General features: G+C 48.9%; 1 protein-coding gene across 1 annotated transcript in view; it reads right to left on the reverse strand.

The window, feature by feature from the left end:
- Positions 1 to 6,726, reverse strand: part of LGR4 (leucine rich repeat containing G protein-coupled receptor 4) — an 81,743-nt gene extending 75,017 nt beyond the window's left edge. Inside the window, exon 1 of the mRNA XM_072864977.1 lies at positions 6,053 to 6,726. Within this exon, the coding sequence (XP_072721078.1) occupies positions 6,053 to 6,237 (185 nt within the window). The 5' untranslated portion in view covers positions 6,238 to 6,726. The remainder of the gene's footprint in view (positions 1 to 6,052) is intronic.
- Positions 6,727 to 13,060: the final 6,334 nt, after the last annotated feature.

Genomic DNA, 13,060 nt, shown 5'->3' on the forward strand with positions numbered 1-13,060 from the left:
CCCTCTCCCACCTTTGTCTCCTATTTCTAGGATCATACAGATCTCTCTAATTCTTCCTCAAGCTATTTCTGACTTTCTGCTTCTTCCGTAAAGAACCCCAAAACCACAACTTGGCAGCACAGAGCTGCAGCCTGAAACACATTCATCCCTTAATAGAATAACTGCTGGCCATGAAGTCCCATGCGGCCATGCTGAAGCTAACCAGCCCCATCCACTTCACTCCCTTGCTTATTTGCAAAACAAGAAGCAGGCAAACCTGAGTTGTTGGCAAATCCTCCAGAACAAACACAACATCAGCTCATGCCCATTCCCAACAAGAGGACCATCTTTAGGAACAAGCTTTTAGGAAAAGAGCAAGGGTGGCTGAGAGGAGGGAAGGGAAGAGGAGGGTCTCCAACGTTCAGAGACTCTCCCAGAGCCCCGCAGCTCCCATGCTCTCTAAAATGAGATATGGGTGCTCAGCCCTTCTGAAATCTAGGCCAGTAATTTTCTCTGGGTAAATAAGAGCTTGTGTTCTGCAAAAATTGCTGGCTTAGATGCAGAATACAAAACAAATAAAGATCCTTGCGGAGGAGGTTTCTTTGGGTTTTGTTTTGTTTTTCAGTCCTTATATTACAGCTTCCATATTTTCCATCTCAAGCAGATAGTTACTAGTAAATTCCTCTCAAGAACTGAAAAGGTAATTATTTACTAGCATAAACTTACTTACACTAAAGTCCAACTTTTTTCCATGCTGCAGACTTATCTTAGTATTTATTCCCCAGAGTCACACTTAACAAGCCTCTGCCAGAAAGCACCAAACAAGAAATGACATATTGCTGATACAAATGAGCTCAACGTACAACATAAATGCCAAATACCTGACAAATTACGTGCTATGGCAGGGCACTGGGGTATTTTGAGGGGCAGGAATAAAAGGAAAAGAGGAAAACACCAAATTTGCTGCCAATAGAGAACACAGAAAGGGTAAAAAATATTTAACAAACTCTGAAACAAGAACAACAACTTTACTTTTCTGTGCCCTACCTAAGAGCATCTACTTTTCTTATATGACCAACAGACACATCGGCCAGTTTAAAATGTGTTGTAGAGACTCCAATCCTTGGGTGAAATCTGCTGCAAAGGCTGCCACTGGAGCCACTGGGCTCTGGACCCGTCGCCAGGCTCTGCCCACCATCAGGCACTGGATGCTGCACCAGCAAACTCAAGTCCCCTCCTGCCCATGGGATTTCACAGGCCTGTACAAACATAACAACGTTTCCGCCAACTAATAGGAATATTCATATTAAAACGACATGATCGTGTCTTTCCAAAAGAAGTACGGAAAGCATGTTTTTAAAAAGACAGAATAAGCTTTTTATTACTTGACATCACATCACCAGCATATGGCATATGCAAGCGAAAAACTAAACAGTGTAACTGTAAAACCTTCAAACCTCTAATTAGATAAGGCTTTTCTATCTCAGGAGAACTGCAATTATGCTACATTTTCCAGACTCAAGGTCATGTCTGGACATCTTTACTTTTCACCATAACAACTCTGCTAGACAGCATACACAAAACCTCAGACAGGTCCTTACTGTGCTTATCTGACCATAGCGGGTTGCTGCGTCAGTACCAGACGTATTGGAAGACGACATCTCACATCTACCTGCTGTGTTTCATCACCGTTCTACAAAAAATAGGAGCGCCAGATGAAAAGACGAAAAAAAAGAAGTGCAAGCTCTGCTGAATCCAAACAGAACCATATCATTTTGCTGTTTATACATAAACGGAGTAGGAAATTAACTTAAACATGAGACAGCGTAGGTACTTCCAGATAGTCTGCATACTGAAAAGAAGATTATCAGCTCTCTGCAACTGCTGAAGCAACCTGTGGTGTGAAACAAGTAAAAAAAGGATCCTTCTCAACTGCCACATCTTGATCTTATAAAGCTAGTGCATAACACAGCACACAGAAAGATGGACAGCATTGGGTTAAATGACTAATAAAAAACAAAAGGCCATGATGACCATTTCATCCTGAAGGTCTATTCTCTAGGGCAGCGGGGGCCTGGAAGCCCTCCCTTCACAACTCGAAGAAAGTAAAATTAAAGCAAGTGACTCTGCCATTCCCTGAAAATACAAGCAAGAAGCACTAGAAGGAAAAAGTTATCTGCACTGTTTTTGTATTTCAAGTGTCCAAAATAAAATAGCAGGCACTGAAAAGGGACTACATTCCTCATGGTTCTCAGGCAAGCCCCTAAAACAGCCAGGCCCATGTAAGATGTCTCCGAAGTCATTATCTAGAACTATCTGCTTTTCGTCTCCTGCACAAGACTCACACGAGTATTAAAGCCCTGAGACTGGAATTTGAGTTCTCAAACTGACACCCACGAGAAACACAAGTACAAGTGTGCCCGACCATAACTTTCTTCCACTAATACTGGATTCCACTAATAGATGTTTTCTAGCACATGAAATATTGTAGCAAAGATCAGGAGCGTACTGCATTGATTAAAAAAACCCAAACAAACAACATTTTCACATTCTTGCACAGGCATCTCAACTTGCTAGACGACAGTTATTTTGCAACAAAGCAAAATCACAGCCTTCATAAACAGAAAAACAGGCAGTTGGTAATCAGGAGTTACATAAACACCTACCTAAATTATACAGAACAAATGGCCGCCTACAGTAAAAGTATCAAGTAATTATCCCTGGTTGTGTCCTCCTGACTCCCTCTGCGTTCCTTCCCATCCATCCCATCCCCTCCCCTCCAGCCCCTCAGAGGGTTTGGCTCGACTGCTGCCACCTCTGTCTTTTCCGAGCATTTGTGCATCTCCCAAAAACCTCTTCACCAAGATGACTGCGGCTGGGACAACGTACTCACCTTTCCGTATTCAAATTCCATCTCTCAAAGCGCACCGATGACTCAAAAGTAACGAGCAGATACTCTGTCTTTCCAAGCTGCTCGGTCTGATGCAACTACCCTCACGTGACCACACCGACCTTCGGTAACCATATAACCCCCTGCTATGACCCCCGTCCTGCCCTCCCTGCACCCCAGCATTAGGGTTATAATGCGTTCAGCCAGGTATGAATGCAGTGGAGCATCTATTCAATGCACGTTCCGCAGAAAAAAAATCTGCAGTGTTTGGAGGAGCTTTCTAACCACCACCGTAAGCAAGGAACGAGCAGTGGATCAGTCAAGAGCTGCAGAAAGAGAAGTAAGGAAAGAGAAGGGGAATTCTAAAGGATATGCTTTTGAGGCTCTACAGAAATCACTGCCTGACCATTCATGGCAGCCCAAGAAACATGGCTGTATTTTAAAAATATACGTTGGAAGTTATATTGAATTATTAAAATTAATGCAGAGAAATTAAGACCGCAGGAAAACAGAAGTAGTAAAAATTAACTATCAGCCCCCTTCCATGGTTCTCAATTGCCTTGAAACTCATTCACTGCCAACTTGGGTTAATTGCAAGCACCTTTTCCTCAGTTGCTCTCTCCTGGCCAAAGCCAAAACATAGGCACAACTTTGCTTTAGTCTCACAGAACATCGCTTGTAACACTCTCTCAGCCATCTCTACGCTACGGACTCTCTGCTGCTATGGCTATAATCAAAAAAAGCCCCGTAGCAATGCTAAGGGGATTTCCTGGCATCGTTACGCTGCCTGACATGAAGCACAGAAAAGCTTTCTTCTCTTCACGTAGCGAAGACGCTTTGCCATGACACAAACATGTCAGCTGGGGGGGTGATTTTATTTTCCTTTTTTTTTTCTCCTCCACGCAAGCCAGCTCAGCTTCTCTGGCAAAACTATGTATTGCACAGCCCAAGCAGGCCAGAAATGAGTTTTCTATTGCCTACAAAACTGTTGTCTACATACCCTAAACTTCCAGTGGCCTCACTACAACAGAGACTATTCAAGCGCAGAAGTGCCAAGAAGTCACCCATTTTTTTGCTTCTGTAAATAAGGAAACAGGAACTAAACACAAATGGGGACCAAGAGTATCCTCCACTGCCACAGAACGAGATAGCTAAAAAGTTTCTGCTCAAGTTTAAAGAATGCAAAACCAACAGCAACACAAACTCATCCCAAAACACGCTGAAGTGCGTGCAGGTCTCCTCTCACTTTTGCTGTAAGCGTTAAGTTGGCTTCTGGAAATTTACCTGCACAGTAAGTAGGAACTTACAAACTGAAACTCTTTGGCAACCTTATCTCTAATGGGTGTTGGCTATGACGACTTGTACCCATTAGACAACGAATGCCATGTTGCAGACACGCAGGGATGTACCGAGCCCGTTTTACAAGACAGACAGACAACAAAGCAGCCATAAAACCTCGCTCTTAAATGCGGCTTTTACCAGATAGGCTTCGTGTACTTTATGAAATTGGGTAACGTCCCTGTTTTATCTGTGGAGGAAAGAGAAGACAGTTTACCAGCGTGTCCAAGGCTTCACAACGGCAGCTCCTGACTCCCTACCCCAAACACTCACAAACACGGTTTCTGCCCCAGAAAAAACACCACGAAGTCAGCTCCCACTAACACCATCGGAGCATAAAAAGGAACAAAATATTTAAGCGCAGGTAACAACCGAGACCTGTAACTTTTGCCATTCATCAAGTACTACACAAGCAAAAGGCCCAGTAATCTTTCTCCACCCAGCTTGAACAATTAAAAGAAAAAAAAAGTCCAAACAGGTAGGAGAAATTGGAAACCTACTCAGTAAACAAAACCTCCAGTAACTAAGAACCAGATTCCCTGTGCATATTAAGTAAGTGTAGGCAAACAAAGAGGGGAAAAAAAAGTGACATTTTCGAAGGCATACACTACTACTGTATTTTGACAACGGAGCAGTTCAGTACCGATCTGAAACCACGCGCTGTAGTTTGCTGTAGTGTGCCCTGTTTTATACGTTGTAAACGCAGCGAAGCTTTAGTAACAGCAGACCTGACCACTGGCCCATACAAGACCTCGCTCCAGCCTGTGAAATCTTTGCTGAGAAGTGGGGCAAGACTGACAGGTTTTATTGTGAAACTTAACAGGTTTGGGGATTAGCAAAACTACCACATTGAAAGCTGCAAATCCCTCTTCGGTCACGTCTCTACAGAAGAGAATGTTCATTCCTCAATTAAAATTTTATTATTAAAGTTACCAAAACTCAACACAAGATCCACCAGTTTGTGCCTCGTTTACGATACCACAGGACACCGGAGAAGCCGTTTTAAGTTTATATTTTTCTCCATCCACGAGCAAGACTCAACAAAACTCCCGAGCCCTGTTTATGCTGTTTTTTCAAGGTTCAGCTGTGCATCCCATACTAGGAGATTTTGTAAAAGCGAAGGCATCCTCAGTTAACTGGATTTACACGTGCTGCGGACTGAAAATGCCTTGACTTTTGGGAGAAGATCAGCTAGCCTGGGAACTGATTCCTGAAGAAAACCGAAGAGAAAGGCGCTCCAGCGCGATGACATCGCGTAGAGACGCGCCATGTGCCGGCACCGGTCCCCCCCGCCTCAGGGCGGCACCAGGACTGAGCCGGGCCCCACCAAACCCCACCGGGATCTCCCCCCTCGCCCCCCCCGCCCCGCTCCGCTAACCCTCCCGGCCTTTTCAATCCCCGAGGCCGATCCCTTCGGGGCTTCGGAGGGGTCTGCCCAGCCGGCTCACCTCCGCCCGCCGGAGCCCAGGGGCGCCCGCCACAGGCCGGGCCGGATCCCCGCGGGGCTCCGAGGAGCGGGGCGGCGGCCGGGCCCGGGGCCAGGTGCCGCCTCAGGCCCCCGCCGCCCTCACCTGCCCCAGCGGGGCGGCGCGGCCGGGCCCTGCGTGCGGCCCGGCGGGCCCCGGCGCTGCCCACAGGCCGCCCCCCGCGGGCCGGGCCGGGCCGGCGGGGAGAGCGGCGGCCCCGGGGGCGGCCGCGTTACACCCGCGGCAGCGACAACAAATACATAAACATGCAATTACTGGGGTTTTTCTTCAGTAAGAGGGGGACAAAGCACCCGCCCCCCGGCCCCACCGCGGCTACCTGCCCGCCCCGGCCCCGGCCCCGTTCCCCGCCCCGACTCACAGGGCGTGCGTGAAGGCGCTGAGTCCCGGGGGCACGGCGGCCAGCCCCCGCCCGGAGCAGTCCACGCCGCGGTCGCCGTCGCAGCTGCAGGAGGCCGGGCAGGGCGGGGGGGACGCTCCGCCGCTGGGCCCGGCCCAGCTCCCCAGGCCCCAGGCGACGAGGCCGAGCAGAGCGAGGTACCGCATCGCCGGCCCCCGCCGACCGCCGGGCAGCCTCCCCCGGCTCGGCTCGGCACGGCTCGGCCTGCCGCTCTCCGCCGGCGCCCTCCGCGCACCGAGCCCCCCCACCGGCTGGCGGAAAAATATATAAAAAATAACAACAGCAGCAAAAAATAAAAATACAAAGGCGCCTCCGGCCGGCGCGGCGCGGCCCTGGGGCTGCCTCAGCGGCGCGCCCGGGAAGCCAGCCCTCCGCCGCCCGCCCGCCCCATCCAACGCCCGCAGCGCCCGTCGCCGCCGCCGCTCATCTCAGCCCAGCAGGTACCGCGCGGGGGCGGCCATGGCCGGCTCGCCCGCGCCGCTGCCGGCGGGTGGCGGTCCCCGGGGAGCGCGCCGCGGCCGTGCGCCCCGGCCCCTGCGGCTGCCTGCGGCGGGGCTGCCTCGGCGCCCGCCCGCCCCTCCCGGCCCTCGGTCGCTGCGAGCCGCGGCGGCGGCGGCGGCTCTGCGCCCAGCGCCGAGGTGCATATGCTAATGAGGCGCACGCCCCCGCGCCCCCATTGGCGCGGCGCGGGCGCGGGGCTGGTGGATATGCAAAGCCGAGCTCGGCCGCAGCCAACGGGCGCGGGGGGCGGCGCGGGGGGCGGGGCTGCCCGGCGGCGGGGGCCGGGGCCGGGGCCGGCACCGCCCCGCGCTCCCGCCGCGCCCCCGCGGACGCTCGGCGGCGGGAGCGGCCGGGGCCGCCGGGCTCCTCGCCCCGGTGCCGCCGGGGAGCTCTCGCCTACGGAACCGGGACTGAACGGCCAGAGCAGCCGCGGGGCCGAGGCCAGGCTGGCCCCGTGAACAAGGGCAGCGCCGGGCCCCGCCAGCCCAGGACACCGTTTCCCCCTGCTCCAGCCCGACCTTTGCCGCGGCGGAACCCGTGCCCGCTCCCAGGCCCTCATCCCCCACCGCGGCCGTCAGGCACCGGGATGAAGCAACCCTCGGGCTTGCGGCGAGAGGCGACAAAGGCAGCAGCCGGCTCCTGTGCCCCGTGCGGGGTCCGGTACAAGAGGAGCCGAGCCGGCGTTGCACATCCATCTTGGAGCAGGGGCAGGGTGCCGTGCCGGCTCTCTGCCGTATAGACCTTAAGCGTGTCACTCTCCCGTCACCAAAGCAGGCACGACTGTGTACCAAACTCTTCTCAAGACCATTTTGCCTTTAAATAACTGTTTCCCTGGCACACGAAACACCACCGGTGGTATCTGGATTTTATAAAACCTATACGTTGTAACCAAACTTGTGCCGGCAGCCAGTCTGTGTCCTCTTTTCCTTACCGCCTAAAAAAAACCAAAACAAACCAAAACAAAAACTGAAAACCCGTCTATCCTTGTGGTTCAGACTCTCCATCACCCTGTGTGTGCTGCTTTTCTCTTTAACCAATTTTTTTTTTTTTTTACATGCTTGCTTTTGGACACTTCTAACCTGCAGCCACCATCAGGAATGAGACTGCTACACGTTCAGCCCAGCTCACCCGCACACCGTGCTCCGTGCAATCACCGGATCTTACTGGGGATGTCACGGCAGCACTCGGGTAACACCAGTTGGGACCCCTGTTGGCTCCCATAATGGGCTCTGAGCAGACGGACCTGGCCGAAGTGAGCACTGCGAAGGCACCGGAGCCTGCCCTGATGGCAAACACTCGTACCATCTACTTTACATGTCTTGTTTGGATGCTCTAAACGTGCCTGAGGAGTTGCCTGCCCGGCTCCACCGCCAGCACAGCCACCAGCCTGAATCACAGCCAGGCAGGTGCCTGCGCAGCCCAACCTAAACAGCACAGCCACCCGGGGAGCCCGCTAAGGAGCAGAGCTTTCCTAAGCCCTTCTGCCGCTACGTGGGTAGGTAGGTATCGTTCTGTTCATTTCGTGGATGGATGGTGGAGGAGCACAGAAACAGGCGAGTGACTGACAACCCGCCTCTGCCGTAGCAGGGAAATGGGATGAACCACACCATCGTGCGCACACCGAGCTCTGCCGACTTCCCTGAAGCCAGGAGCGGATTTGCAATGGTGATTGAGCCCTCAGTCCGAAGCAAGAGCAGCTGTGCAAGGGTTTCACACAGCATGGCGGCACTTACTTCAAGTTGCTGCAATCGCGTCCGAAAAATCCCAAATACCTGCACATGCACAGCGAGTCAAACGCATCAGGGGTGAGGCACACTTGCTCCCGGCAGACACGCAGTGAAGAGGCAGCGTTCACAGCAACCCTGGCCCGGCACCGGTGCTCCGATGCGTGTGCAGGCGGGTCAGGAGTTGAGGGACCCATACCTTACACCTTACCTTACCAAGGGCCACCCTTACCAGCACAGACATTGCAGAGAACTCTCTCCACGCCAGGCTGAGGTCTGGGCTAATCATGCTTTCCTTGCACTGACTGAGGTGGGAGAAAGGAAGAAAACCGTTGGCCTAAAAGCAGTCATTTGGTGAAATTTAAAAGTCAGGCAGGTAAACAGTGGAGACCTGAAGATTTAAAATCATCTGTGCTCAAGAAGGTGGAGTACACACTGAGCACCCTAGGAACATAGATCTTCCAGTCACTGCCTCTACCTCCTACATTTCTCCTCATCATTTTTTCAACCGTTAATTCCCTTCTAAAAACGCTAACACTATTTTACCTAGTTACTAGAAATATTATTCTCTTCCATGCTGGGAATCCTGTTCCTGATGCAGTGATTTTTTGTGAACATGATCATTCATCACTGCAAAAATAAGGTCATTTTAATAACTTGCTGTGTGCTTGTCCTATACCTCGTGAGCAGTACAAAGTTCTCACCAAAGTTGAATTTACCGACGTATGACAAAGCTCTGCCATAGGTATATAGACACATATGGTTCTCTCTTCTCCTTCTCTCTAGTTGATCTTGTCAGGGGAAACACATAAAGTCAAAACCGTGTTGTTCTAACAACTGTTGGGGCCAAAGAGACTGCACATTCATGTCACTCTCTCTGCACCTGCGCTCAGGGACAGCGATGGAGGAGTAGGAACCAGAATAGCAGGGGAAAAAAAAATTAAACGGAATGATTGTCTAGACATACTTTTACAAAACAGACCTGAACCAATCCACATAAGAAAAAGTAACCTTTTTTTCCCAACTGGCAAAGAAAAATAGCAAAGTGCTTATACTCACTCTGCAAATAGTCTCACTTCACTAACCAAAAATAATGAGAGCAGAAGCAGCTCTCCGTGGCTGCACGGCACTCGGAAGACAAATAGTAGCACAGAGCATACTTTGTACTGCAGTACTGGCGACTTGCAACGCCTGCAGAACTTCTCTTCTGGAAAAAAAGGACAAAAGATTTCTAGTAAAAGCAGAACAACAAAGCACTTTTTTTGCATCCTTTGAAACACTGGAATAGTTTAGCTTTTCCTCTCAATCCTTGCCTGGTTTCAATCTTTTGATTTCTTTCCCCAGCATCGCTTCAGGTGTTTTGTCCTTAGTGGAGCTATCTCAAGCCTCCATCTGCTGTCCTAGGAGCAATCCACTTGTCCTTTCCGTTCAGACGATATTGCTTTACTTCTTCCAGTGAATTCATAACTCGTTCTGGCAACTTAACTTCAATCCTTTCCTTATTTTTCAACCTCTGCCTCTCCCTCACTAGCACTGTTGGAGCACTGCTCTCTCCTCTCCATCAACATCCCCCAGTTCTCTCTCTCTCTCTTCTTACGCAGCCACCTGTTTGCAGGCACTTACTGGTTTTATTTTCCTTTATAGGGAAACCCCTAATGTTTATTGCAAAGCTGGTTTATTTGTGTAATAAAGATCTACATGCTGAGGTATTTGTAAGCTGAAAAAAATAATGGGTACCTTTTATTAAATGACCTATTTAACTAAACATTGTACCCATGAACTTTAAAATTATCATGGTTAAAAAAAATCAAGTCTGAAACAATCCTCAACGCCACAAATTCCAAGGAGCATCCTCCAAAATACAGCATAAGGCAGCAGTTAGCTTGTTTAATAGAAAAAAAAAACCTGCAAAGGAGAGAAAAACTGCAAGGTGTGCTTTAAACCAGGTAAGGGAGATGAGGATCTAACAACCAAGTCAATTAAAAAAAAAAAAAAAAAAAAGAAAGATTTGCTTCAGTTGAGCTGTGGAGAAACTATGCTCTTCAGGGAAACTGGAAAGCACCATAAACTGGTCTGTCGCCACAGAAGGTCTTCAGGATTTAAAACCCAATGTACAGGCAGGTGTTTGTGAAACTTTTGTAAGGTGTTTGCTGAAAAGACATTAGGAAAGCTTGAAAGATGTAGGGAAAAATTACAAAAATCTGGACTCAGGATTTTTTCTGCTATTGCCACAAAACTGTCTAGCAACACTTCAAAGACACGAATTCATTTGGATTTGATGGGAGTTCGATGTGAAAGAGCATGCAGATTAAGACCCAAAGCACAGATACAAAAATAAATACAATTTGAAGTTTGACTGGGGCAGCAGAACTCCTTGAGGCTGGAGCTGGGCCATGGGAGGGTGGCAGGTGAATGAGAATGTAAAGCTCATAGTCACGATAAAAAATCTGTTTTGCTTTAAGAAATGATTAGACTTTATAAAACAGGCAGCTCACCAGTATTGGACCAGCAACATCACCCTCAGATTTTTCTTCTCCAGCATTGTTTTTGCCAATCGATGCCATGAAAGCAGCGCTGATTTAAGATGGAATTATGCAAATGGATAATGCTAATACTGGTCTGAAGGGGTGAGAGGTCTGGCAGAGGGAGGCAGGGACCAACACACTGTTGGTCCTGCTTTGTGAGCTGCTCCATCCCCCCATTCGAGTCCCGTATTGTTGAGAAATGAAGTAACACTTTGATTCCAGTTCCGAGGAAGTTTAACGGTATGCCAGAGAACGTCGCATGCATAGAGCTGCTGTGAGTAGAAAAAGGACAAATATCTGCTCTGAACAAATATCTGATCTGCCGTCATATCTGCTCTGACAAAGCAAGTCTTCTTAAAAATTAAAGGATACTCCTTCCCAGAAAGGAGGCTGAAACTTTTATTCAATTGAAGTAGAACTGAAAAATTGCTTCAGGAAACAAGTGTCGAATGAAAGAGAGGGGCTAAACAGAGTTCAGAGGTTTGTGAAGAAAATGTCTGCAAAGATACTAACCTTGATATAGCAGAAACACAGAAACAATTTAACACTTCAGAAAAAATTATCAGATTGGGGAAAAAACAAATTAAGAATTGTTTTGGTAGGGCCAAAAGCTTGCCTAGAAAATGACTTTGTCAATACCTACTTTAGATCTCTATAACACAGGACAAACTAATGAAGACAAGCAAGACCACTAAGATCCATAGTTTAAAAACAGCACATGGAGAGTAAAGGAAATACACAACTTAGATATTGAATAAAAACAGGAGAGAAAATTAATTTTAAAAATGCTCATAGTTAAATATTACCTCTGTATGTAAACAATACTTAACTTCCAATGGTACAGTGCTTCTAACACTATTTCTGTATATGGACTGCCTGGATGGTCCGGGGCGTAATGTATTTTGCAGTCTGGCCTGGTGAATCTCTCCTCGCTCAGTTATCCCAAAAGCTGCCCCCGGAATCCAGTGAGCTGGGCTGTGAATAGAAAAGGGATGTAACACCATAAATACAAGAGAATAACACCGGACAGTTTATTCCAACACCTTCAGTAAATTGAATAGAGCAAAGCTAAAAGAGAGGACAGCCCAGAGAGTGGGGGGTTGTGTTGTTGTTTTTTTGTTTGGTTTGATTTTTTTTTTTTTTAGCCTAGAAGTGTCAGCTCCTCTGCTGTCTAGAGTTAGTTCTGGAGATTCTCCAGTACTATGTATTCCCTTTAAATAAAAGGGAGACCAGTTCCCACTGTAATGTAATAGCATTGTAACATAACTAGTTTTATCTTAGCACTCTAACCCAATGATCAGCTGAAAATAGGTAACTACACAGGAATGAAAAAGTGATTTAGGGCAAAATAACTAGTACGTAAGGTTAGCTTTTAGCCCAATATTCACGTCAATCTGTACTCCATCCAGAAACTGTTGTACTGAATGATGCTAAAACAGGCTTTAATTCCTATTGTGCATCTTATTCTAAAGGCAGTGTGCTGGTTTTGGCTGGGATAGAGTTAATTTTCTTCATAGGAGCTAGTATGAGGCTATGTTTTGGATTTGTGCTGGAAACAGTGTTGATAACACAGGGATGTTTTCATTATCGCTGAGCAGTGCTTACACAGAGTCAAGGCCTTTTCTGCTCCTCACCCCACCCCACCAGCGAGTGGGCTGGGGGTGCACAAGAAGCTGGGAGGGGACACAGCTGGGACAGCTGACCCCAGCTGACCAAAGGGATATCCCACACCGTAGGACACCATGCTCAGCATATAAAGCTGGGGGAAGAAGGAGGAAGGGGGGGACGTTTGGAGTGATGGCGTTTGTCTTCCCAAGTAACCATTAGGCGTGATGGAGCCCTGCTTTCCTGGAGATGGGTGAACACCTGCCTGCTGATGGGAAGGAGTGAATGAATTCCTTGCTTTGCTTGCGTGTGCGGCTTTTGCTGTACCTATTAAACTGTCTTTATCTCAACCCACGAGTTTTCTCTCTTTTACCCTTCCGATTTTCTCCCCCATCCTGCTGTGGGGGGGAGTGAGCGAGCGGCTGCGTGGGGCTTCGTTGCCAGCTGGGGTTAAACCACGACAGGCAGTATGATATTCCACTGTAAGTAGAGTACAGCACATCTTTGTCTTACTGTATGAAAGCAGGCGTAAGGCAGGAAGCATCGAGTACCTGTTCCTCAGGCACCTTCCCCTCCTCTCCGCTCCCACCCAACCTAGAGTAGCGATGGGCAGT

This window comes from Ciconia boyciana, chromosome 6, assembly GCF_034638445.1.
Source record: "Ciconia boyciana chromosome 6, ASM3463844v1, whole genome shotgun sequence".
Lineage (NCBI taxonomy): Eukaryota > Metazoa > Chordata > Aves > Ciconiiformes > Ciconiidae > Ciconia > Ciconia boyciana.